The sequence below is a fragment of the Cervus canadensis genome, chromosome 33 (assembly GCF_019320065.1).
Source record: "Cervus canadensis isolate Bull #8, Minnesota chromosome 33, ASM1932006v1, whole genome shotgun sequence".
NCBI lineage: Eukaryota > Metazoa > Chordata > Mammalia > Artiodactyla > Cervidae > Cervus > Cervus canadensis.
In genome coordinates, this window is record NC_057418.1 from 24,172,066 (window position 1) to 24,199,487 (window position 27,422).

General features: G+C 41.5%; 1 protein-coding gene across 4 annotated transcripts in view; it reads right to left on the reverse strand.

Moving 5' to 3' along the window:
• SYNE1 (spectrin repeat containing nuclear envelope protein 1) overlaps positions 1-27,422 on the reverse strand; it is a 474,926-nt gene that overhangs the window by 10,916 nt on the left and 436,588 nt on the right. For 3 of the 4 annotated variants that reach the window (XM_043457157.1, XM_043457156.1, XM_043457160.1), the window contains 14 exons: positions 25,292-25,479; positions 24,251-24,401; positions 20,667-20,849; positions 20,272-20,409; positions 17,346-17,537; positions 16,146-16,479; positions 13,644-13,712; positions 11,759-11,901; positions 9,503-9,629; positions 8,555-8,766; positions 5,122-5,322; positions 3,498-3,626; positions 1,449-1,661; positions 21-113 (listed from right to left, as the gene is read on the reverse strand). In XM_043457157.1, the coding sequence (XP_043313092.1) occupies positions 21-113; positions 1,449-1,661; positions 3,498-3,626; positions 5,122-5,322; positions 8,555-8,766; positions 9,503-9,629; positions 11,759-11,901; positions 13,644-13,712; positions 16,146-16,479; positions 17,346-17,537; positions 20,272-20,409; positions 20,667-20,849; positions 24,251-24,401; positions 25,292-25,479 (2,373 nt within the window). The remainder of the gene's footprint in view (positions 1-20; positions 114-1,448; positions 1,662-3,497; positions 3,627-5,121; positions 5,323-8,554; positions 8,767-9,502; positions 9,630-11,758; positions 11,902-13,643; positions 13,713-16,145; positions 16,480-17,345; positions 17,538-20,271; positions 20,410-20,666; positions 20,850-24,250; positions 24,402-25,291; positions 25,480-27,422) is intronic. The other variant, XM_043457158.1, reaches the window with a different exon arrangement.

The window sequence follows — 27,422 nt, forward strand, 5'->3', positions numbered from 1 at the left end:
AGTGACCCCTGGGAAGTTACCGTTTTCTGTCTGTTTGGGGTACTTCTTCCCGAGGTAGGACTCACAGATCCCGAGGTGTCCAGTTCGTCAGCAGAAGACCAGGAAGACAGGTCCTACGTGAGAAACAGATGCTCTTAACGATGCCACGTCCCAGAGCCATGACGGCTTTGTGATCTGCAAAGTATTTCCCACCCCATCCTCATCCTGGGGAAAAAGAGAAGGGCAGGAATAGAAACACAGATGCAGAGAAGACATGTGTGGACGTGGCGGGGGTGGGGGGCACACCGGATGAACTGGAAGATTAGGACTGACATAAATCGTGACCATGTGTAAAACAGGCAGCTCGTGGGACTCTGCCGTATACCGCAGGGAGCTCAGTGCTCTGTGGTGACCTCGAGGAGTGGGATGGGTGTGGAGGGTGGGAGGGCGGTCCATGAACGAGGGGATGTGTGTATGCACATAGCAAATATAACACTGTGAAGCAACTATACCCCAGTTTAAGAAACAAACAAAAGATAGAATTGGGCAGTTGCAGGAAAAACAGAACCTAATTCTTCCAGAGCGTTGGGCTTTCCTGGTTGTGCGTTGGGGCCTTCCGGAAAATAGAAGTTTTTATTTATTTAATAGCTATGTTCTAATAGCTAGGTATTTAATAGCTCTGTCATGACTGGGTCACTTGAAGCTTTATTATTTCTCAGTGATGGGAATGGACTGACGTGAAGTGGGTGATGGAATCTGCCTTAGAGCTCCAGGGTGATCAGGCTGGAGGGACACCGCGTCGGTCATCCAGGAGCCACCCTTTTTAGCATCAGAGAAACTGTCCTGTTTCTGGCACCTGCTGTTACTGGGAGTAGATAGTTCTTTTGCCTGCAGTGTGTTTGTGTGTTCAGGACAGGATTTCATAAGTAAATGCCTGAAGTCTCACCTGCAAAAGCATTTCTTAAAACCAGCAATATTACCACAATGTAGTAGATTTACCAACAAGTAAAGAGATAAACAAACAAGCAAATAGATAAATAAATAAAAGTTAGTAGAGAACACTCCTTATGACTTAACTGTCATCTATGTCAGGCGAATTCATGCCTCCTAAGGTCTGAATATGAAACTCACGTGCACCAGCTGCTTGTGACCTCCTCTCGCTGTGTTAATGAAAGCACATGCCTTCTTAAGCTGGGTAAAATAAAATGCCACAATAGTGGTGCTAACAGGGTCAGCAGTAACAGTTAAAGAGGATTTTTGGATGTAGCAGAATCAAAAGTAGTGTCTTATTATGAAAGTTTCCGAGTCGCTTTTTTATTTTGAGACAGATTTGTAAGAGCAGTGATTGAGAGAAAAGACACTCTATTCTGACAAGTACTCCATTCAGAGGCTTTCTGAAATGGATAAAGATGGTGCTTGTTTGGTCTCCTGCAGGAAATTTGACACAATGATGTCTGTTGAGAGCTTACCTGCTGACTGCTTGACATGTCTAGTAACTTCTCCAGCTCCTTGATATGACGACTGACCTCCTTCAAGAGAAGTTTGAGTCGATTTCCAATCACGTGGACTTTTTCTTTGGCTTCTAAACAGTCTGTGCCTTCAGCATTCACCAACAGCTGGCAAGACATGTCTTGCAGCGAGGCCACTTTGAGTTGAGATTCCAACAGCTCATGCCTTATTTGCTAAGAATACAATAAAAAAATATTTTCCTAAGAATTTCTGATACTTGGAGAAAGTCCCCAGGTGCAGGGTGACATCACTTTAACTCTTGACAATTATACCCAAGCATCACACGAGGAAGGCTATAGCAGCCATGACCTTTGGGGATCAGGGACCTATGTTCTAATCCTACCTCTCCCAAAAAGCATCCTATACAATCCTTGAGCCTTTCTGATCTCAGTTTTCTCATTTGGTGGTGATTGTTTTTCAGTCACTAAGTCATGTCCAACTCTTTGTGACCCCATGGACTGCAACATGCCAGGCTCCCCTGTCCTTCACTATCTCCCAGAGTTGGTTCAAATGCACATCTATTGTGTCTGTGATGCTATCTAACTGTCTCATCTTCCTCCACCCCCTTCTCCTCCTGCCCTCAATCTTTCCTAGCATCAGTCTCTTTTCCAATGAGTTGGCTCTTCAAATCAGGTGGCCAAAATATTTGAGCTTCAGCTTCGTCATCAGTCCTTCCAATGAGTATTCAGGGTTGATTTCCTTTAGGTAAAATGGTGATATTAATTCTTGCCTGGTCCACAGTATTATAGGAAGGTTCATATTGGTGAATGTATGTCAAATTATTTAAAAATAAAGTATTATGCAAATGAGACATAAAATATTCATTTAAAAAGAAAAGTAAAACTAACATATAAATGCAGAAAAACAGCTTGGTTGAGCTATACTCTGATAACTATTTGAGACTTTTAAAAAGGTATACGGGTGATTCATCACTCACAATTTAATGTCTGAGGTCAAAAGTCTGGTAAAAATGTAGCTGCATAGCTATTTCCTCTTAGGTTTCTAAGACCTTTATAGTACTGAACTAAAAGCTGCCAATTCTGTTGGTTAGGTCATTGTGAGTGTTAAATGTTAAGAAATAGCATTTTAAAAATACAGAAAGTGACAAAATGCAAATTATTTCCTCCTAATGGAACTCAAATATGCTTCCTTATCTTCCATAAAACCACGTAAGTATTTGGCACATTATATCGTCCAAAGTTCTTTGCATAAGAATCTACACAAAAATCCTGCAAATATCCCTTTGAATTTAGTACTAGAAAATGTTTCCTATTCCTTGAGAACTAGTATGTTTTCTTTTTGCCAGGTAATGAAAATCATTTAACTTACCATGTTTTCCTTGTCTTAGATTTCAGAAAACTTGATGCTGAGGTTGAATCTACATACTTAATTCTTCTCAAGAATCCTTAATGGTCTCTATTTTAATAGATTCTCTATTTTAATAGATTTAATGTCCTTTTATTATCAGTTACCCGAAATAGTCTTGGGACATAGATTGAACATATAAAGTTTAAATTAGAAATAAATTGAAAATAAGCATAGAGTTGCCTTGATAAAAACAGGCTAATTAAGATGAAGACCATCTGAGGACTTCCTTGGTGGTACAGCAGTTAAGACTTCACCTTCCAGTGCAGGGGATATGGGTTTGATCCCTAGTCAGGGAGCTAAAATTCCACATGCCTCTTGGCCAAAAAATCAAAAACATTAAAAAGAAGCAAGATTATAACAAATTCAATTAAGACTTTAAAACAATGTCTCAGAAAAAAAACTTTTTACAAAAGTCTATTAAAAAATTAGCTAAAAAAAAAAAGAAGACAGATTTTTAGATGAGCAATGGCTTTAGAACAAGATTCTAAAGCCAGCATATGACATCTTCTATGCACATGCTTGCTTCACAGAGCTGAGAAATCATGAGGGGTAAAGAAAGACTAAGAGACTACAACATAAAAGGTAAATAAGTAGAACCACCTATAACATAAGCAGAGGCCATCCAAATCCACATATCTTACCTTAAGCTGTTTGTGATGGTCCTGAAGTATTTCTGCATCAAGGTTAGAATCAATGGGAACAATTTCATTTTTCCTTCTGTCAATGTTCTCCAGCATAAGAAGCAAACCATGACTCATTTCATGAAAATCCTATGGGGGAAAAAAAATAAATAAATATATATATATATATATATATATATATGGAGCATATAATATATATATAAAATATATATATATATATGGAGCATAAAATCATTCTGAATGAGACATTTTTCTTTCCCTCACAGCTTAATTATCCATGCATTACAATTCCTACCATCGGTTTTCAGATCTTCTACACAACTCCTTTCTAAGCAAGGCACTGAAGTTATTGTAATTATCTGAGTTCATGTTCTTACCAAAAAGCATCTAATTTATTATTCCAGGGAAAAATTAGACAAGGAAAACTGGCATCAAATACTGAATTCCTAGGGCTCTACCACAGATTGGAGAGAAGAACTCTCCTCCTCTCTCTTCCTCCCGCATTCAAATCTTCCCAACATTAAAAAATATATATTTATTTATTTGTCTGTGCTGGGTTTTAGTTGTGGCATATGGGAGCTAGCTCACTGACTAAGGATCGAACCCAGGATCCCTGCACTGGGAGCATGGAGTCTTAGCCACTGGACCACCAGGAATGTCCCCAAATCTTTCCATCTTTGAAGGCCTAAATTCAATCCCTTCTCTCCACATATCCATGTGTTCATTTAATCAAGGTATGGTTATGGAAGATCTCCATGGTGGGAGACGCTACAGTAAAGATGGGGGAAACCACAGCTTGGGTACCTGCTTTGAAGCAGCCATTACTCTTGGGGGCACCTACAATCCTGGAATACAGGCTTCCCATCCTGCTCAGATTCTAACCCAAACTGGCCCTGCCCACAAAGCCCTGCATGATCTGTCTCTTGACCACCTCCCGGATCTTTCCTGTCCATTCCTTCCTCTCTGATCACACTGGCCTCCTTCTGTCCTTGAAGATGCTTAACCCTTTCCTGCTTCTGAGACTTGCCACTTGCTTGACCTTCCTCATGGCAACATCCTTCCAGTGTCAGCTCAAACATTCATACAACTTCCCTGCTCACCATTCCAAAGTGCTTCCATTTGGTTACCCTTATCATCACCTGGAAATAGCTTGGTTAAGTATTTATTTGCATTTTTGTTGTCCATCTTCCCCAACAAAAGCAGAGGCTGGGCTGTATCCTGCCTGCTTAGTGCAGTGTCTGTCAAGTCTGTAAATACTGGGCAAGTAACTGTGGTCTGAATGAATGGGCAAATATTTGTAATGCTCACTTGGATGTCTCCTAATGTGCTCAGAAAACATCTTTTGAATGAATAAATGAATGAGTCAAAGGAGGAATGGTGAGGCTGAGATAAACGGATGGGAATAGTCTCTTGCAATTTCTAAAGGAGATGGGTCTTTCAACTCTGGGTCATATGTACACACTCTCCAGTAAAATGAAAACTGGGCACAAAGTTATTTCTCACATGAACACTGACTTTGGGAAGTAACTGCATCCCTCTAGTGATCTTGAGAAATTGAGTCATAGACTCAGCCACACTGGAAATGTTGGATTCTGGAGCGAGGCCTGCCCAAAGCCCCACAGACCTGGCACTGCATGAGCGCGTCCTGGAGAAGACCCCGCCACTCCTCCAGCAGGGAGCACACACGGTCCCACCGCCCATTCATCTGGGACAAGCGATCCTGAAGATCCTGGCTCTCCTCCTGGCCGGTCTGAGTGAACTCGGAGCTGCACAGATGGATGGAGAGGACGATGGCTTTGCGGTGGTCCACAGCTTTCTGGAGCTCCTGCAAAGAGAAAGGAGAACAATCAAACAAGGAAAACAACAATAAAAATGTTAAAGAGATATAGTCTGAGACCTTTGGAAATGCTTCACCCAAATTAAAAAGATCCATTAATTAACACTGGCCTTAGCAGGATGGCTAAGGTACACACCACTGGGGACCACACTGGAGCTAAAAGAATTGGATCAGATATATACTTACTGACATAAATGGATCTTAAGAAAATATAGTTGTAAGTGAAAGAGTCATAAACAGATTGCTGTAGGTTACAAAACAGCATTTATGCAATTTAAAATATATTGTGCACACACAAATACACATTTTTCAGGAATACATGTGAGAAAAGAATTAAAATTTTGGAATGGTTGCTATGGGTTTGAGGAATGGGGATTAAGAAACAGTGGGAGAAAAGGAATAGATAAATAAAATTAAGGAACTTTGCAGGAAGCAAAGATGATCCTGGGCAGTGAACTAAAGAGTACAATGAACTCAGCCCCTATCATGGGAGTCCAACAACAAACCAACCAAAACAAACCAAACACAATATCGTCCAACAGTTCTGAGCAGCAGGAAATGTGCTCTTAGTTCCAGCGTACAAATTCAATTTCATTAGACTAATGCTACTCATTGGGCTCCAGAATCACTGTGGACAGTGACGGCAGCCATGAAATTAAAAGACGCGTGCTTCTTGGAAGGAAAACTATAGCAAACTAAGACAACATATTAAAAAGCAGAGATATCACTTTGCTGACAAAGGTCCATATAGTCAAAGCTATGGTTTTTCCAGTAGTCCTATATGGATGTGAGAGTTGGACCATAAAGAAATCTGAGTGCTAAAGAACTGATGCTTTCGAATTGTGGAACTGAAGAAGACTCTTGAGAGTCCCTTTGGACTGCAAGGAGATCAAACCAGTTAATCCTAAAAGAAATCAACCCTGAGTATTCATTGAAAGGGCTGAGGCTGAAGTTGAAGCTCTAATACTCTGGCCATCTGATGCTAAGAGCCAACACACTGGAAAAGACTGGGAAGGATTGAGGGCAGGAGGAGAAGAGGGTGACAGAGGATGAGATGGCTGGATGGCATCATAGACTCAATGGACATGAGTCTGAGCAAACTCTGGGAGACAGTGAAGGACAGGGAAGCCTGGTGTGTTGCAGTCCAGGGGGTTGCAAAGAAACAGACATGACTTAGCTGCTGAACAACAATGCTACTTAAAGTTGTGCACACAGGTATGAAATGCAACTCGTGGTAAGAAAGCAGATTCCCAGGCCCTGGCCTCCAGCTGTTCTGACTTCACAGGCACCGACAGTCAGTGGTCCACAGCCTGAGAACACTGCGTCTGCCACAGGCCAGACTTTTTGAGATGATAAAGAGAATAAATAGTATTTCATCAGCTAACAAATTTAGCTTGGTTTCACAAAAAACAAAACAAAAACAAACAGGTGACTGATGTGTCACTGTGTGTATTTCCCCAAAATCTAGAACTAAATTTCAAGAACTTGAGTACAAGGTTATATATTAATCACTGAATATCTTGGTACTATTTAAATGCTCCCAGATCAAGGTAGGGTCAGTGACCCTACAGATCACATCTACTCAGGCTACATTTTCTTATAATTCTCACCATTTCTGTTATGTTCCCAACATGTCTTAATTTTCACTTTTAAGTGGATTCTTAACATGCCATGATATAGAGTCAACACAGAAACAGCACAAAAATCCACAAATATTGTAGAAAGTACTAGGTTATTCCACATATTTATCCTCAGAAAACAGACAGGAAAGATGGGGAGGGATGCATAAGAGGGTGGCTTTTTCTTATAATGTATCATGTAGGCTGACTTTCAAGGTCTCATTTTTTGCATTCTGATCTCACTTAGGTCTCAGACTCTGGCCAGTGTTTGCTTCATCAACCTTTTAAGGAACTGATTATGATGCAACACTGCCTTACATTTTCCTGGAGAGACACTCAAGTAATTTAAGCACTCTAAAAAAAAAAAATGTAATCCAGAGAACGTAAACTGCATCTCCCATCTGATGCTTCATCTTGAAATTGATGGGGCTGGCACAGAGGCTACTCTATAAGAAGTCTGAGCAGTGGTCAGGAAGACTCACTTCACTGTTTGAAAATTTAAAACAAAATAACAGGTAAAACAAGGCAGAAAACCATCAGCCCCAAAGAAAACCAGCATACACAGAAACCAGGCAGACACAAAGACAGTGTGCTTTGCTTAATGCTTGAGCCCAGAGGGCCCAGTAGCTACATCTGAGGAAGAACACAGCTTGACGTTCTCCAAACAAAAAGGCAGGCCCAAGAGAGCTATTAAGAAGACACTGAGCTCTCCAAGCATAGGATGCTTACAAAAGTCTCCACATATCAATGCATCTCAATAGCTGGGCTGAGGAGGATTTTTAAGCTCTAGAGAGGGAGTTAGAGAAGGTTATCTTCTGTACTATACCCAACAAGGTCAAAATCAAATGGAAATGTCACGCATTTCAGCAGGATTACTCTACAGGTTCTGTTTAGTTGGATTCATGACACTGAAAATTGCTTCTGCCACTATGATAATCTATTTCAGAAGTTCTGCTGATTCCAGAATGACAAGTGGCTTCCTTTGGTCTCCACAAACTCACATGTATACAATCTGGGAGAGGCTTCCTCTCTGGCTCTAGATAGCCTTGTAGGACCCTGGCCATAGCTGTGTTTCTCTCAAAAGAGGTTAACTAGGTCCCAGAGGTACCTGGAGGTTTTATGCAATTTTAACTGGTCATTAAATCATGATTATTTTCATGAGGGGCTTCCCTGGTGGCTCGGATGGTAAGAATCCGCCTGCAAGGCAGGAGACATGCATTGGGTCCCTGGGTTGGGACAATCCCCTGGAGAAGGAAATGGCTACCCACTCCAGTATTCTTTCCTGGAAAATTCCACGGACAAGAGGAGCCCGTGTGCTACAGTTCATGGGGTCTCAGAGTTGGACGTGATTGAGTGACTAACACACACATACATTTTTATGGGACTGGTTCTGCAACTCAGTCCAGCTCTCAACCCTTCCAAGCCTTCCTAGGAACACTCTGATTCCGGATGGCTGGGGAAACATTCGTGTCCCTTTCCACCAACCACTGGCGCACTGCTATGTGAGCATGTAACAGCCAGGGCTGGAGTTTTTCATCTGACCGGGCCCTCCACGTGGCAGCGCTGTGTCTGGCGCCGTGGGAAAGGCCGAGGGCAGCTACCTTCAGCTTCTGGATTTGGAGCGCGATGGACTGGATGTCCGTGCTGAGCTGTAGGCGCTGAAGCTGCTCCAGGTCGCCCTCCGTCTCCCGCAGCCAGGTCAGAACGCTGCTCAGGTCTGAGTCCAACTGCTGCCTCCTCTGGGGCTTCTGTTTCATCCTCAGCTCCTTGCTCAGGGCCTCTGCCTGGATGAGTTCCCAGCGGTCAATCACACCTGGCAAGACAGGACACACACAGGAAAGTGAGGGGTTTTCCTCCATGCGGAATGTTTAGGATGCTTGAAACCGACATGTGGGCTAACTTTAAAACAGAAAAGAAAGTAACGCCACTGGGCATTTCTATTGCTGTCAGCTGTTGGTAACAGTATAGTGGCTGTGTCTTTCCTATCTGCATTTTTTACAGTGATGGGGAAGAAAAAATCAGCTACATAAGATTTAACACTGTAAAGAGATTGATGAAGTGATAGCATTAAAGTGAGTGAACACTGGGACTTCCCTGGTGGTCCAGTGGCCAGGACTCCCTGCTCCCAATGAGGCTGGCCTGAGTTTGATCCCTGGTCAGGGAACTAGATCCTGCATGCTGCAACTAAGACCTGGGGCAGCCAAAATCAATACATACAGAAATATTAAAAAAAAAAAAACACAACACAATAAAGTTGGTGAAGATAACTTTCAGTTCTTGGTTTCTTTCTGCAATAGAGCTCTGAGAGCATTGGGCATGTATACAGAAGATTCCTGACTAGTGATTCAAAGATGATGGGACATGGGGAAAAACCACTGTGATACTTTTCACCTTCTTGGTCTGTCCTCAGAGATCTGGGTAACCTGGAGGAAAGTTCTCAGGACAGAATAGTAAAGATTGAGGTAAGCAACACAGTGGAACTCAGAGGCAACAAAGTATTTGGGGATCTTCTATTTCACTCTGTCCTGAATGGAGTACAACTCACTCACCAGCTGTTTGGGTTTCAGTGCTATCCAAGTTAACAAAGCCAGGGAAATGGTCGTCTTCCTCCGTCAGCTTGTGTTCCAGTCTTTTCACTGAGTCTATGCTGCCACTGCATTCGCCCAGCAGCTTCATCTGTTTAGAACAGAAAAGAGGCTCCCTTGTCACAAAATTCTCAAGCTGTCACGACCACAAGAGATCCTGGGGAAAATATCTTTGGCGTTCCTCAAAAAGGACAGTGGCTAGGTGCTACCTCTCTGTAAAGAGTAAGCTACTCTTAGCTTCCTTGATGGCTCAGTGGTAAAGAATCTGCCTGCCGATTCAGGAGACATGGACTTCATCTCTGGACTGGGAGGATCCCACACGCTACGGAGCAACTACACCTCGAGCACCACAAGTAAGCTGGTGCTCTAGGGTCTGTACTCCACGAGAGAAGCCTCCACAATGAGAAACCCTTGCACCACAACTACAGTAGCTCCATTCTCTACAACTAGAGAAAAGCCTGTGCAGCCATGAAGACCCCACACAGCCCCTACCCACCCCCCCAAAAAAAAGAGTAAGCTGCTCTGCTGGAAACAAAAAAGTCAAGTTCAAAAACATGCTTCTAAAACATGTGACATGTTCATATTTACACAAAGCAATGCCTTGAAGATATACTTGGCACACATGGTTTTGCACAAGTCCTCCCAATTTCTTTTAAAATTTATGAATCAAAACAGACTAAATTGATCTGGGATTTAACACTCAGAGCCCCCAGCTGGCAATATAACATATTGTCTTTGGCAAGCTGCTCCCTTTTTCTTAAACTGAAGTGTGGGAACAGTGATATTACCACAAATCTCACGGGGGCATCTATTTGCATTAAGTAATTAAAATGCTTAAAAGAATAAAACAATATTAACACCAGCTGTTTCATGAGAAAATCTAAGCAATGTTTAATAGATACTAAGCGAATAAATTTTGACATCAAAAGAAAAGCTTCCAACTCCATATTTAATATCATGCACATATTCAAAGACTAAAGGAACAAATCATTTCAAGGCACGCCTGCTACGATCATAAAGTTTTCTTTCAAAGCCTTTACCAAATCACATTGCTATTAAGTTACTTTGATTGCTTTTGATTGGTGTTAAGTATAATCTCAGTGATTTCAGCACGCTCATTGTGAAACTGTATTATGTTTTTTAAAAGGAGGTTTCACTATAATAGAAGTCAGGATAAGAGGCCAAATTGAACAGGAAGTAAACTCATGATTAATTAATTACTCTTCTGTGACTATGAGGATGTTAACGTCAGCATAAAAGTTTCTCTCCCCTGGTTTCAAAAAAGCAGTATGTGTGAATTGTCATTAGGCTCAGGGAAATTAATTTTTCTTTCCTTTTATGAGGCAGTCTTTTGGGTGTGAAAAGAAATGACAGAAGGCCTTGAAGAGATTTACTTTCAAATCTTCTTGCTTAAGTATGCATAAGAAAACAGGTAATTCTCTGAGTATTTCTCTGGGAAGTTATTCTGTCAGTAACTTGAGCAGAGCAAAGCTATTACATACTTTACAAAGCTTCAAAAATGGAACTGGTAATACACACAATCTCTTGCCATCTTCTCCCCACATCTCGTTAGTCAGGATTGTTTTCCCCAGAATGAGAGAACAAGCAAGAGGATAAAAAAGTCCCAGGACCATCAAGTGAATCAAAAGACACCCAGGAAAAGAACTAAACCCATTCCATGTCAGCAATATATATCAGCTAAAATCCACTCCTCCAAGCATAACCTTGGTCAGAAAATCATTAACTGAATTTGAAAGAATGCCTAATCACCTTCCGGGGCCAAAGCAATCTGTGAAAAGATTTCACAGGAGATCTGGATTCAATCCCTGGGTCAGGAAGATCCCCTGGAGAAGGGAATGGCTACCCACTCCAGTATTCTTGCCTGGAGAATCCCATGGACAGAGGAGCCTGGCGGGCTACAGTCCACAGGGTCAGAAAAAGAGTCTGACAGGACTGACTGACTAACTCTTTCACTTTCAGTTCTCTGTCTAAAGGAGCAGGCAGGTTCTTAAGGTAGATCAGGGGTCTGAGCACAGACCACTTTTACACAAAAGGTAACCTGCTAACAGGGCTTTATTTTGCTCGCACACACCTATGAGTTCAAGGGCAGCTAGGGACACAGAGAGTGAACACAGACCTCACGCCACAAACAGATGGTTCTTTGTCACACAACTGGGATCACCAGGTACGTGTGAGAATCAAGAAGGCCTAGATACTCACGTAGCCTCTGTAGCCGGAGTCTAGCTCTGGTCCTGTGGGCGTTTTGGGGTGGATGATATTCTCCGTTTGCTGCATCTGAAAGTGGCTGTCATCCAAGGCTTTGCCCAGCTGTCGGATCTGCGACTCCAAGGCACCACGGTCCCCTACAGCGTCAACCATGAGAATCTCGATAAGCTTGACATTCGAGGAGATGGTTAAGAAACTCTACAGGCAAGGCGGTAGAGAGATGGCACATGTGTGGGTGATCAGAAAGCACATTTAGTACTGACGTGCTGGTGGGTTAGGAGTTCAAATGACCAGACTGATGAATGTGCTTGGCCAAGAGTCCGAGCTGACTGGGTGCTGCCCCAGGGGCTGTGCAGTAGGTTCTCCCAGCCTGGGAATCTGCTCCCTCTTAAATCTCCACATTGTGAGTTGCGGAAGGCCATTCTCAAAACCTCAGGTGGTCTCTTCTGCTCCCCAATAACTAGGAGTCAGTTACATCTCAGGCTCCCTCTGCAGTCACTTATCAAACAGAAAGTCACACCATCTTATTTTTCTTTCTGCATATCAGTAGAAGATGGTGCTCCTGAAGCACCAGATGGTTGTGGGGCTCCCTTAAGGCAAGACTTCAAGTGAACCAAGAAAAGGTATGTGTGGGGGTACCACACTAGCAATGACTTCCTTATGTCTGAAACTTGAAACCAAAATCAGGAGAAAGCTAAAATTTTAGTATTTCCATCCAGGTGTGCTCTCACTCAGAGTTTAGAACTCCTGGCTTTCCTCCTCTGAGAGACGTGACATTGTTTTGCAAAATTTGTGTGTGCGTGTGTGTACAGTCTTTGAACTCAATAAGAATATGATCGTCAGAGTGAAGCCAGCACAGGGTGAAAGCAGAGTAAATATTAGTAAGCTTTATTAATTCTCTTTTGGAAAGAAGGTCTTCTAAATACACCTGGAAAGTCTCTCACTGGCAGTCACTTAGGTAGTCACGATTTTAGTAATAAGACTTTGTTTCCCATCCTTTTGCTTTTCTACAAAAACTTAAGTGTAAACTAATAATCTCACAATTCAACATCCTATCACCATGGTCCAACTCTGTCCTCTCCACTGTCCTCCAAATTACAGACTCTGAACTACAGTCTGTCTAGAGCGAGAGCCTGATTTTTTGGAGCTGAATACATGATTCACCCTTTGTCTTTTAGGGGCCCCCAGAGATCAGGAGGATAAACGGTGGGCCTGGGGTCCCACCTATAAGCTAGTGAACAGAATCCCTGAGCCCTGACTCCCCAGCCAGAGATGGGTCTGCAACTCCTCCTTGAAGTCATAAAGTCAGAGCTGTTCCAACCAAGCAGGGAGCTAGAGCACCAATGCTAAGACTAGTGTTTCCATCTCCTATCTTCTGCCATTAATGGGCATCATAGTTCACACTTATTGAGAATGACTACCATTTCACAAGTTGAATAGTTGTTTTACTGCACTTGATTACTGAAGCTATGGGCTCCCCTGGCGTCTCAGGCAGTAAAGAATCTGCCTGCAATGCAGGAGACCCAGGTTTGATCCCTGGGTCGGGAAGATCCCCTGGAGGAGGGAATGGCTACCCACTCCTGTATTCTTGCCTGGAGAATTCCATGGCCAGAGGAGCCTGGCGGGCTACAGGCCATGGGGTCATAAAGAGTCAGACACGACTGAGCGACCAACATTTTCACTCTCATTGGAGTTTTAACTCTTGGTGTGGATCAACCAAGTGGTTTGGGTTTTTGTTTCTGAGACAGCAGTCAGAGAAGAAGGTTCTGCCTTAACATGCTTGTGGCACAGAGCTGTGAGAGGGTGGATAAAGGTGCTCGGGGAGGAGAAGGCGGGTTACAGGTGAGCAGGGGAGGTCTGCTTCGGCTTTGGTGCCTACCAGAGGAATTTCTGATTGCACTTTCTGTGAGTTTAACATAGGCCTCGGGACTTTCAGGGATCATTACATCTGCAAAAAGAGCACAGTCTAAGTTGACAGCTAAGGTCTGGAAACCTGGATCCCCTGATGGCTAGAAAATAACTTTCCTAGGGGAAAAAAAGGAAATTAGTCATTCTGGGCCGATAATTCTTGAACATACAGAGAAGTCTGAGTCTGACCACCAAAGGGTTCCTGAAATAAATCATAATAAAGTCTCTCATTGGTGGAGAGTGTTTTATGAGCCAGGCGCTGTTCTGGGCACTCATTTATCCTCACAGAAACCCTACAGGGTGCGTGGAAGTGTTATTCTCATTTTACTGACCAAAAAAACTGAGGCCCAGGGGAATTGTTACTCATTCAAGTTTCAACAGCTAGTAGTGGCATAACTGGAATTGCAATCCATACAGGTCCTAGAGCGGCGCTGTCCAACAGAAATAACATACATTGTTTTAAAGAGTCTAAGGGCCACAATGACAAGTCAAGGGATGAAAATAAATTCAATACTTAATTTTACTAAACCAACAAATCTAAATTACAACATGTAATCAACATAAGTACTATTATTGATATTTTACACACTTGCTTTGTGCTAAGTCTTTGAATTCTGTGTATTTTTGTAAGAGCACTGGATGCAGCAAATACCCATCTGCACAGTCACATTTCAGGGCTCAGCTGTCACGTGTGGCTGAGGGACTGCATATTGAGGATTTCTGCTGTAGAGGCAAAATGCTTAGCTATTAGGCTGTACTGTAAAAACAAAAGAGAAATGAGACAAATCATCTTCTTTTTGTACAGCGTCAGCCCCTTGGGAATCCAAATGTGAACCATCACACAAAGAAAAAGCGGAAACTGTCTTTTAGGGAATGTGTGAGATGCGTTTACAAGGGCTACAAATTGACCTCTGGTTATTTATTCTATTTCGACTCACCTTTCTTAAAATGCTCCTCTTTCTCTGGCCACGCCTTCCCTGTGTTGCCTGAGGTTTCATATGCCTCGTTTCCCTTTGTACACTCTTCCTGTGTGGTCTCCTTCCTTTCCTTGGGGACCACTCACGTGTGGATGACTATCTAATCTACATTTCTGGTTCCTGACCCATGCAGCCACCCACCGCTGGCTTTTTCCTGTGGGACAGGCCACAGCATATCATAGCACAGGTTGAGTTCATAGAGGAACTCACCGCCTCCCACTATCTCACTGCCCTGCCCCCGTGGCTCCACAGACACCCAGAACATTCTCTCCTACTCATGGTCCTCAGAGCCTACCACCACCTGCATCTTTTACCAAGATGCTCACACCAGAAAAAATCACTTCGACCGCAATCCAATCAGCCATCAGGCGTGCAGGAGCCGTCTCATGATTTCTCACAGCTCTTTCATCTATTCCCAGCGCTGCTGCCTTAGTTCAGGCCATCACCACATCTGCGTCCTGGACTGTAAAGTGATTCCATCTGGACTTTCTTTCAATGTGCCCTTCTCTAGATATTGTTGAGACCGGTTCTTTGAAAATAGACATCAGATCACAGTGCCTCCCTCCTTAGAGCCCTGTTGTGACACTGTCCAGGGTCTTCACGGTAAAACTGCTTTTTATGATAAACAGGTTGCTATATGACCAGACCCTGGTTCTCCTTCCCATCTCCTCTTTGCTCACTCTGCACCTCCCAATTGACAGCCATGTCATCCTGGACAAACTCCAGGGGACTGACAGTGCTGAGGCTGATCATAAAGCCGAGATGGGTGTCCTCTGCTTTCTTCCTCTGGACACTGCTGTATCCTCCTGACTGACTTCTAGTCATCCTTCAGGTCTCAGCACAGGTCTCTTCTCTAAAGCCTTTCTCCAAAGCTCTGGCTCAGCCACCCCGGGCTGTGTGTTCACACCACCGTGTGTACCCTGCTACTCCAGCGCCAAACATTTCACACAGGTGTTTCTTATCTGTCTGTGTTCCACACTAGAGTGTGAGGGCTTCCCTGGTAGCTCAGAGGTGAAGAATTTGCCTGCAATGCAGGCGATGCGGATTTGACCCCTGGATTGGGAAGATCCCCTGGAGTAGGAAATGGCAACCCACTCCAGTATTCTTGCCTGGAGACTCCCACGGACAGAGGAGTCTGGTGGGCTCCAGTCCATGGGGTCAAAGAGTCAGACACGACTTAGTGACTAAACCACCTCCACACTAGCACACTACCACCCTAGAACGTGAGCTCTTTGAAAAGAAAAGGGACTGTGTATTTCCAGCACTTATAAAGTTCCAGTCATGTAGTAAGAATGTAAGCACACGTGGGATAAATCAGTGGTCATATCAATTTTGCATTTGTGAATCATGTTAATATCAAATTATGCCATTAAGTACAAGTTCCCCTGAAGGGAGAAGGAAGATGATTCTGCGTAGCCTATGGGTTTTCAGGACAGTATCCATTCCTTCGTATTCTCTTTCAAGCTAGCATACACATAGAAGGAGCTCTTTCCTACCTGATATGCCAACAGCTCCCCTAAGGTAGAAATCTTTATCTTCTGGACCCTCTTCATCCTCAGAGGGCAGAGTTCTGGACACGGCAGACTCCAGGTCACGGCTGAGGTCATAGTCATGGTCCCATTCCAGGGGGATGGAGTCCACACTGGCCGGGGTGTCTCGTCCAGACCTCTCGCTCCGGAGGGGCTGGGCGAGTGAGAGGGAGGGGTTGGAGGAAGGCTGCGGGGAGAGCACGCCGTCCGTGGAGGTGTCCCGCCAGTGGAGGTCCGACAGAGTTCCAGCCTCATCCAGTTCCAGCTCCCGGTCAGAGAGGTCGTGCTCATCATCTGGGAGCTAAAAATGCAGCCCAGACAGTCCTGTTATCACGGCAGTCAGCTGGTACCCTCCCCGCTCTGCTCTGCCTCTCACCAATGTTCAGTACCCAAGCTTAGCTGGACCACATGCCTATCTTGGTAGGGTTAATTTTAAACTTCCTATCATCGAATAATAAATAAGTATCTTCTGATCACTTTTCAAAATGCCTTATACGTGAATCTAGTAAATTCTCAGTTTTAATGCTGATAAAATGGAAATAATATTAAGACCTACTTCAAAAAATTGACAGAAGATTAAATAAGATAACGTAAATAAAGATAACTTAGTACCTAACCTGCAACACAGTAAGTAAGTGAATGGCACAGATCAGGAGCCAGAGGGAATCACTGATAAAATCCTAGCTGGTCCTTTTATACCTTATATTCCAGATAGAAAATACACTTTATCACAGAAGATGACAAATATTCTAATAATAACATCTTGACAATGAGATATGATTATGGTAGCAATTAGGGAAAAGGAAGAGAAAAAGAAATTCAGCTAAATAACCACATCAATTAGGCCGCTGTTTAACACTGCTCACCTTTATCCCCTTGTTTTCCCTAGAAGCTTCTTGATCTTCCATGGAAGATATGAGCCAAGTATTCTTCTAAGCTCTTTATATGCATGTATGTATACATATATATATATATAAACTCATTCCATGCCCAAAACAATCCTTTCTAGGAGGTAGGTACAGTTACTAAGCCAGTTTTAGACTGAGGAAACTAAGGCAAGTCAAGCACTCTGGCTCCAGAGTCCGGTGCCCACTAAATGATGCTACTTGAGCTCACATTATTAATTCTCTTTATATTTCATGACAATAAAAAAGCAGTGTCACGTACAGGCAGGCGAATCAGTTTCTTATGATATCTTTCCACGCGCCCGAAGACCTCCTGACAGTAACGTCGGAGCTCATCCAGCTCTTCCTCAATGACGGCCGCATCCAGGGGCTCACTCTTTTCTATCAGCTGTTCTCCTTGGGCGATTATCTGCTCAATCTTATTGTGGTTCAGTGAGATTTCCTGCTGGAAGGCCTAGGGAGCACACCTCTATGTTAATTGCTCATTACTCACATAAACATGAAGTAACTCTAAGATACATATGAAGAAAAACCATGTAGGGATATTAAGTTTACCATAGACAAAGACAAGCCAAGAAGCTATTACTTTCTAAAGTAAGACATGAAATTTTGAAATCAGAACAGAAAGCAGAAATGGAATTGTTAGAATTCCATGACCAGAGAGGCGCCTTTGCCTAATAAAATTTACCACCATGGACAGTGTGGCTAAGAGAATCATAAGAAAAAACATTCAAACCCATCATAAAGTTGAGAGCACTGGTTGTCCCTGATGAAAAGTAATGGCAAGCAATAGAGAGCCACCGAAATTAATTTAGCAGTTTAAAGAATTATATTCAATATTTAAATTTTAGATTTTCTAAGATGTCAAACATCAGTAAGAGAAACCATCCAAATCACAATATCACAAATTATTCTCAGATGATTTGACTGTTTCAGGACATAAGTAGGAAAAACTGTAAAAATTTGAAAAACAGGTAATTCTGGATTCCTTAGACTTAATTTATATGATTCAAAACAGTTAAGCCTCAGGGAACAACTTTCAAGGGATAAATTTTAATTCAACACAAGAATAAACTCTGGAAGAGTTGAAATTGCCCAATAATAAAAAGACTGCCAAGGGAGAAAGAGGGTGGTTATAAATGACCCTGCCAGAGTCCAGAAGGAAAAGATTCACCTACCACTTGGTAGAAATTTCCTGCTGAAGCTTTTACCTGTTATTTACCTGTGGAACAACTTGAGAGAGTTGAGGTGAAGGGGAAGGATGGAGAGGCTGGTCAGACTACTGGGACTATTTTATGATATTTTTATTCTGAGAATCTAGGATTAAAGGTAAATTCCTTGTTTTATTATGACAACTTGAAAGTCACAGGCACCATGTGTGGTGGTTTAGTTGCTAAGTCGTGTCTGACTCTTGCGACCTCATGGACTGGAACCCACCAGGCCCCTCTGTCCATGGGATTTTCCAGGCAAGAATACTGGAGTGGGTTGCCATTTTCTTCTCCAAGGCAACGTGACTATTCTTATAAAAAAAAAATCTACCTATCCTATCTTATCTTGGGATGAAAATTTCACAAGCTGCCTTGCATATTATTCAAGATATTAAACATTCTATCCTATGAGATAGAATCCTCATATCTAATATACATCCCTCCCCATGTAAAATGTTTCACTCTCCTTTTTCACTTTCATCAAGAGGCTCTTTAGTTCCTCTTCACTTTCTGCCATAAGGGTGGTGTCATCTGTGTATCTAAGTTTATTGATATTTCAGGTTAGTGAAAGTGAAAGAGGACAGTGAAAAAGCTGGCTTAAAATTCAACATTCAAGAAACTAAGATCATGGCATCTGGTCCTATCACTTCATGGCCAATAGATGGGGAAACAATGGAAACAGTGACAGACTTTATTTTCTTGGGCTCCAAGGTTGCTGCAGATGGTGAATGCAGCCATGAAATTAAAACACGCTTGCTCCGTGGAAGAAAAGCTATGACCAACCTAGACAGCATATTAAAAAGTAGAGACATTACTTTGCCAACAAAGGTCCGTCTAGTCAAAGCTATGGTTTTTCCAATTGTCATGTATGGATGTGAGAGTTGGACTATAAAGAAAGCTGAGCACCGAAGAATTGATGCTTTTGAACTGTGGTTGGAGAAGACTCTTGAGAGTCCCTTGGACTGTAAGAAGATCCAACCAGTCATTCCTAAAGGAAATCAGTCCTGAATATTCATTGGAAGGGCTGATGCTAAAGCTGAAACTCCAATACTTTGGCCACTTAATGCAAAGAACTGACTCAATGGAAAAGACCCTGATGCTGGGAAAGACTAAAGGCAGGAGAAGGGGATGACAGAGGATGAGATGGTTGAATGGGATCATGGAGTCGATGGACATGAGTCTGAGCAAGCTCCAAGAATTGGTGATGGACAGGGAAGCCTGGTGTGCTTCAGTCCATGGAGCTGCAAAGAGTCAGACATGACTGAGCAACTGAACTGAACTGAACTGAGGTAAAATGTTTAACTAGCCACTGGTTTTGAATTATATATGAAACATACCAAATATGCTTAAACATTAATTTGGCACCTAGGAATGCAGTCTGTGTGGAATGAAGTTCCAATATAAGAAAGTTGAACTGGTCTGGATCATGGGAGTCAAATTATCTGAAGGTGCTTGAAACCAATCAGAAAAAAACACCATCAAAAATGAAAATGACAACCTTGCAAATCAAGTTCCTACTTGACTTGTGTATATGTTAAGGGGAGTTGTATCTCCTCATAATGTTCTTTATTTCATTTTTAATATTTTTCTTTTTTCTGTATTTCTTTTCAGTCAAGAAGACCTACATTTTTAAAAAGCAAAGATTCTCGTATGTAAAATAGATAGCCAATGGGAATTTGCTATATGACTCAGGGAACTCAAACAGGGGCTCTGTTGCAACCTAGAGAGGTGGGATAGGGCGGGAGCTGGGAGGGAGTTTCAAGAGGGAGGGGACATATGTATACCTATGGCTGATTCATGCTGATATTTAGCATAGAACAACAAAATTCTGTAAAGCAATTATCTTTCAATTAAAAATAAACAAAATTTTTAAAAAAGAATAGTTCTTTAATATGTTCTTCACAAAAGTATGTATAAATCATTTCCTCTTCATATTCCCTGCATACCAATTTGAAAAAAAAATCACTATTACTCTCTTACCTTGAGCTGCTTTATTTTAGCTTGCACGTCACACTCGGAGAAGTGCTCAATGTTGGTGAGCTGCAGATCCATCTCCGTCAGCCACACCAGAATGCTGTCCCGGGCCGTCTCAAACTCCTCCCGCTGGCCAATGAAATGCTGGAGAGACAAGAACACAAGTGAAAAAGCCACAGACTCGGGCTGAGACGGAACCGCCAACTCCAGCCTCCTCTGGGAAGTCATTTCCTCAGCGAGCAACAAGAACACCGCAATGTTTTACCAAATAAATCACATGCTAGATGCCCGTCTCGGCATCCCTGTCTTACAGAGTCACCGAGACTATGTCCTAACGCTGTACTGAAATGGCCCCAGCTGTCCTCCCGGCCTCTAAGCGACAGAGGGGGTGCGGTACGGACCTTGAGTCTGCGCAGGATGGAGGTGACGCGCTTCTGCAGGTTGTCCCATCTCTGGTTGCCTTTATGAACCATCTGTTTGAGGCTGCCGGCCGCGTCCGTGCGGTTCTCTCTGGCCAGGCGGCGGTACTGCTTGTTGATCAGCTCCAGCTGGGTCAGGCTCTCATGGACCTGTCGCTGGAAAGCCTACGGCCACAAAGAAGCACATCAGCCTGGGAGATCTGGGGAGGGCTCTCAGCAAGGGTGTCTGGGCATGGGGTCCTGATGTCAGACAGAATGGGAGGCCAACTCTTCCCCTCCAACAGGAAAAGACACTTTGTAACCAGCGCAAACTTTCCCTTGTTAAAGAAAGCTCGTGTTACCCATGTGCCTTAAGAAAGGGAGTTGATCAAACAAAAATACAAAAGAAAATGGCAAACAGTAGTAAATATCTGTATATATACAAATCCACATATGATACACATATAGAATATGTACATATACATGTAGAACATACACATATTCATATGATACATACATATAAAATGTACACACATACCTATATATACATATACAAATGGCAACCCACTCCAGTATTCTCGCCTAGAGAATTCCATGGACAGAGGAGCCTGGTGGGCTTCAGTCCATGGGGTCACAAAGAGTTGGACATGACTGACGACTATCACACACTCACTCACATGTATAATGCACACGACATACATATGTAATATAGCTTTTAAAATAATAGCCTTAAAAAAAACTTTCCCATAAAGGAAACTGATTACAAAAATATGTTGTTGCTTAGTCACCAAGTCATGTCCGACTCCTGCGACCTCATGGACGCCAGGCTCCTCTGTCCAATGGATTTCTCAGGCAAGAATACCGGAATGGGTTGCCATTTCCTTCTCCCACAGATCCTCCCAACTCAGGGATTAAACCTGTGTTCCTGCATTAGCAAGTGAGTCCTTCACTACTGAGCCACCAGGGAAGCCCACAAAAATATGTATGCTGAAACGTGAGTTTAAAATGTTCCAAGTTTCTGATGTCAATACCGAGAAAAAAATACCTATCATAAAACTGCTTCTTTTATTTATAAAATGTTATTTCCTAAGAAATCCAGAAATTGCCTCAATTTTGGTGCCCTCTTAAAAAAAATAAAACTACTTTTTGCAGAATATCTTCTAAATGCAAGCTATTACTGACTTTTAAGAACAACAGCTTAGTAAAACAGAAGTAACCTTACAAAGAAAAATGTTTTGTACATGCTCTATTGTTTTTTTTTTTGCTGTGCCCACGAATGATTTGGTTTGTATGAAATGTTTTAAAGCTGATATGACACCTTACAGAGTATTACAGAGTAGTGTCTATCTACTTTGGAGGTTACCCCCATGCACACAGTTTCTGCAGGTGAAGTAGTTCTTTTTCTCTGCAATATAGCCTAACCCTAGCAATAAGAGTCATTTGGCCAAAATAAAATGAAGCTTTTACATTTCAAACTTAGGTGTGTGATTTATGACTGACTTTTATTCTGGCATTGGACAGAAAATTGTGTGACTAATTGAACTTCACTCATCGAAATCCCAAACTTTTGCTTCCTTTGGCTCATCACACTATTTACATGCTACCAAACTCCTGCCTCTAAGATGGCTTTCCTTCTGAGAGTCGTTTTAAGAGCCGTCAACCGAGTAAATCCAACCATCTATTTTATAAAACTTCAAATTATTCCCCCGGAAAAGGAAATAGTAAGGGAAGTTCAGCTTTTGCCATCACTGTAAGTCACACAATATATTTTCTCACTGAGGTGAAGGTGGGCATGACAGGCGGGGACCCCAGCACACCTAGATCTGTCCCCAGTGTTTGTGCAATTGAACAGGCAAAAACTGCCCTCAAAATTTCATTTTTGTAATTTATTTTCCTCTTAAGAAAATTAACTACAAAGATAAATAATAAAATCAATCATTATAACTAGCTAGTTGTATGTTGTATAAATAGCATTTATATATATAAATAGCATACATATATAATGCTGTATTTATACAGCATTATATGAATAGCTAGTTATATAAATAGCATTATAAGCTTAACTATATGGCTAACCTTTGTCATAAAGTCTTGAGTCTAAAATAGCATCATAAAAGATCTTACATAATCTTCTTTGTAGTGGAAGCCGATTATAGAAGGTTTAACCTTTATGAAGCTGTGAGTAATAAGATGCAGTACAAGAATATTTCTACTAGCACTGGTTCACACTGGGATAATCTGAAATCTACTACAGAGTTTATTGTGGCTTTTTACTAGAATTTTACTAAGGAAGAATCTTTCGGATAGGAATTCCACCCCCCCACCCCAGGAATTTAGTGGAATAGTTATATATAGGTCCATATTCAGGCAGCAGAATAACTGTTATTTATTTCACATAGTATTTGAACACTTGTATAGCTTTGTGTAGCTACCCATCTATGACTCCTAGATTTTAAACCCCACAAGAACAAAACCCAAACTTCATATTTACTATAATAGGCCTCAAAAAAAAAAAAAAAAAAAAAAGCCTGGCTAATTGCTATTACAAGGTAAAAATTAATCCAGCTGAATTTGGTTGGATTTTTTAGTCTTATTATAAACTATCTCAGGGAGCTTGGGGCAGACTTAGTAACCAAGAATGATTTTTGTAAGATAACATGCATTGGAACTGTTCACAGTTATTATATATGAGAACACAACTGCCAATCAATGGACATTGACTGGCAAAGAAACTTCAAATTAAAAAGTGGTCAACTTTCGGGACCAGTCCTTTATGAAAATGAGAGGCAGTTGAGAAGCTGGGGTTTCATCCTATCCCAGTGATAGAGCAGACTCGAGACTGCCCAAACAGGCAAGGAACTGGAATCAGTTACTGAATAATTGCTTTCTTGATGAATATGATTATACTGCTGCTATTTCTCTCTATAAATTTGAAAAATCTTGGTGACTCAATGGCACTGTTCCTCATTTATAATTACAGACGGTTTATGATTTAAAATATTTGATCAATTCTGGAGTCAATTTATCAATGATTAAAAGATAAGAGGAGCCTGGTGTGCAACAGTCCATAGGTTCGCAAAGAATTGGACATGACTGAGGCAACTTAGCATGTACTTACACACACGCACATGAACACACACATATACATATATATGTATATATACACATACACTCCAGTTAAGTGAAAAAAAAATCAAGAAAATATATTGAATACACACACACACACATATATATTTTATAGATGTTATAGTATGGAATGGCATAATATTTGAGTCTTAGAAGCTTGATTATAAAGAACCGTGAAGTCAAAAGAACGCCACGATCATTTTTGGGGAATCATAATTCCTGTTTTCTAACAGAGTTTCTCTTCATTACTGCTTTATTTGTAATTCTTGATAATTATAAAGTAAAAACATCCTTTCTCTTTTTTGCCTATTACGATGTAATAAGAAAGATGACCAGAAAGTCATCACCTAGCCGTCTGAACAAATAACATGTGGGCAGTTTGTTTGGGTCTTGAGACACCAAAGACCAGCTGGCTACTCTCGTAGCAAAATAAAGATGAAATATTTGGCTTTGAAAATCACCTCAAATTTCTTTAGTTCCTCCTTGGCAACTGTATAGAGCACCCCGGAAGAGCTGGGAAAGGCAGCTGTCCTTTCTGAGATCTTGAGCCAATCTTCGAAATGAGAAAAGTCATCCAGAAACTTCTGCCACAATCGCCATGTCTCTTCAATTCTGAGACAGAAAGGAAAGAACAGAATCTGATTGTTTGAGACTGTTTGTGCTCCAGAGCCCTGCCTGATGCCTGCACCAGGATTAAGAGGGCCCAAAACAAGCAACTGCTGTGCCAAACAATAACTAACTGTGCCTTGAGCCGAATTTGCCCAGACTGAAAAAGAAACAACTGTTTGAGCTAAAATGAAACAGCTGTGTGTGTGTGTGTGTGTTTAAACACACGTCCTGCAGCTCTGGGTTTGGAACGAGTCAAACTGAGTCTGATAAGCACATGGTGTGAACTGTTCTGGGTATGTGCAAGGAAGTTTAAAAGTGTAACACTCTGCTCTCAGTGCACACTCATCCCGAGGTTCGCTGGACTAAAACTAAGGTTTGAAAATTCACTGAACGTCAAAGTCACCCTCATCAAAATCAACTAAGGACGGCAAGACAAATATTAAGCTTTCAGGAGGTCCCCAGAGAGTATGAAGATTCTGTGCCTTGAGTCATTATGGTCACTTTCTAACACATCACTAATTTTTTACCACCTTGAATTTCAAACGGCTTCAAGAGAAGTCCTTTTGTTTTATTATTTCCTTTTTAATGAAAGAAAGTTACTTTTTCACACCACAGATTATGTAACGTAATACTTGTTCAGCAAGGGCATATTTTAATTTTTCTGATTATATTTAAACTGTTAGGTCAGGTGTCATTTGGCTTGTTATATTTATAAGTGACCTTCATACCTACTTATGTTTCCAACTGAACGTAGATGACAAGTTTGGGAAACCGAGGCTATCTCTGGGCATTGCAGCCAAAAGGAAATGGTGAACAGCAGAGACCCTGGATAAACTTCCTTATTGATTTTTCTGTCCTTCCTCTGTTTCAGCTGTGTGCACACCCCCACTTACTTGAGCCTCCTCTCCATGGACATGGCACAGATGTTTCTCCACCGGCGGTCCAGGTTTCGCGTAGCCTGCTGGATGGAGTCGCACTCGGCGTCTGTAGCGCAGGCGTCACAGTCATGCAGCAGGACCTCACACAGGTTCAGCACGGAGGCCACGCCAGTGCTGTGCTTCTCGATGTCTCTCTGGAGCTCCTGCAGGGGAGGAGACGTGCTTTACTCAAACACTTGTTTACCGGCGGGAGAACCCGCAGCTGTATTCACTGACTCAGAAATGGTTAGGCAAAACCTTGACAAGTATTTCATTTCCTTGAATGCATGAAGCTTCTTTAATGTCCTTTATAAAATACTGCAAGCTCAAAAGTATGAGAAAATGAGTCTAGAAATATCTGGGCTATGTGAGCCATGCCAAAATATCAACTGAACAAGACAACATCAATTGTGCAGAGTAAAATGAGCTTCTTTAGTGATTGAAATATGAATCTTGCCCCAGTTTTTACTTCACAGATATATCACTTCCATTCCAATCCATAGATCAGTCAAAGGAGTACGTGTGCTCCTGTTAAGAGTTGGCACGCACTTTGATCTCCAAGGATCTGCAAACTATTTTAAACAGTTAACTCCACCATCATTAAAAGCTACCATGGTTTAAGGGACCTTGGTTTTCTATCATGTATGACAACCATTATCAGCAGCTTCTTCAATGATCAAATTTAAATGTAGGACAGAAACAGGAAGATACGAAATATGATGATAATGTTCAATTCTTGTAATATTTTATATTTTAGGACCAGCAATTCCTGTGACAAAGCCCAGATAACTGAAAGAGGTTGTGCAAGAGATTGAAAGGACAGTTTAGTGAAACAGAAATATTTGACAGAAGCTATTTTCTTGTGTCTAGTTTATGAAATCTCCAAAGTTAATCAATGCCACTGTTATTGCATTTAACAGTAAGCTACAATTTGTGAAGAAGACATTGGGATCTGGTATTGAGGAGAAAAACAGGAAGAAGAATCTACATAGAAGAATATAAATCCCAGTTGAATAAGTTGAGGAATTATCAAGAGAAAAGTTAGGCAAATTCAAGAACTGTATAAGAGAAAAGGAAAATACTTTGAGGACCTGGATGAATATGACAAGCAAAACATGGTATCAGTAGGTCTCCTTTTTAATAATGGAATACTCTGAGTAAACTGAGTTAAAAGCTCAACAGAAAAATAATATATATTTTGTTATGCTCTGTGCAGTTAATATGGTAATATAGAAGACTTGATATGGTAGAACTCTGGGCAAATTCACTGCCTTAAACAAGAAAGATAAACATCATCTGTTGAAGGCTACTTAGGTTGTTTACATGTATTCACTGGTAAACAATGCTGCAATAAACATGGCAGTGGAGATATCTTTTCAAGATAGTGATTTCATTTCCTTCAGATACATACCCAAAAAGTGGAATTGCTAGAACATATGGTAGGTCTAGTTTTACTTTTTTGAGGAACATCTATACTCTCTTCCATAGTGGCTGCACCAATTTACATTCCCACCAACAGTACATAAGGGTTCCATTTTCTCTAAATCCTTGCCAGTACTTTTTAATCTCTTGTGTTTTGATAACAGCCAGCCAACAGGTGTGAGGTGATACCTGTGTTTTTTATTTGCATTTCTACCAAGATTAGTGATGTTGAGCATCTTTACATGTACCTGTTGGCAATTTGACTATCTTCTTTTAGAAAATGCTTGTTCAGGTCCTTTGCTCAATTTTAAATTGGATAATTTGTTTGTTTGTTTGTTTTGCTATTGAGGTGTATATATGAGTTTCTTGTGCATCTTAGATATTAACTCTTGATAGGATATGTGGTTTGAAAATATCTTCTCTCATTCCTAGGTTGCCTTTGCATTTGGTTGATCGTGACTTTTACTGTACAGAAGCTTCAGAGTTTGATTTAGTCTCACCTGTTCCATTTTTGCTTTGGTTGGTTGAACTTCCAAAAGTCATTGCTAAGACCAATGTTAAGGAGCCTTTTCCTTATATCTTCCTCTGGGTTTCAAGTCTTAAATTTAAGTTTTTAATCAATTCAAATTAATTTGTCTATGTTGTGTAAGATAGAAGTCCAGTTTAACTCTTTTGAATGTGAATA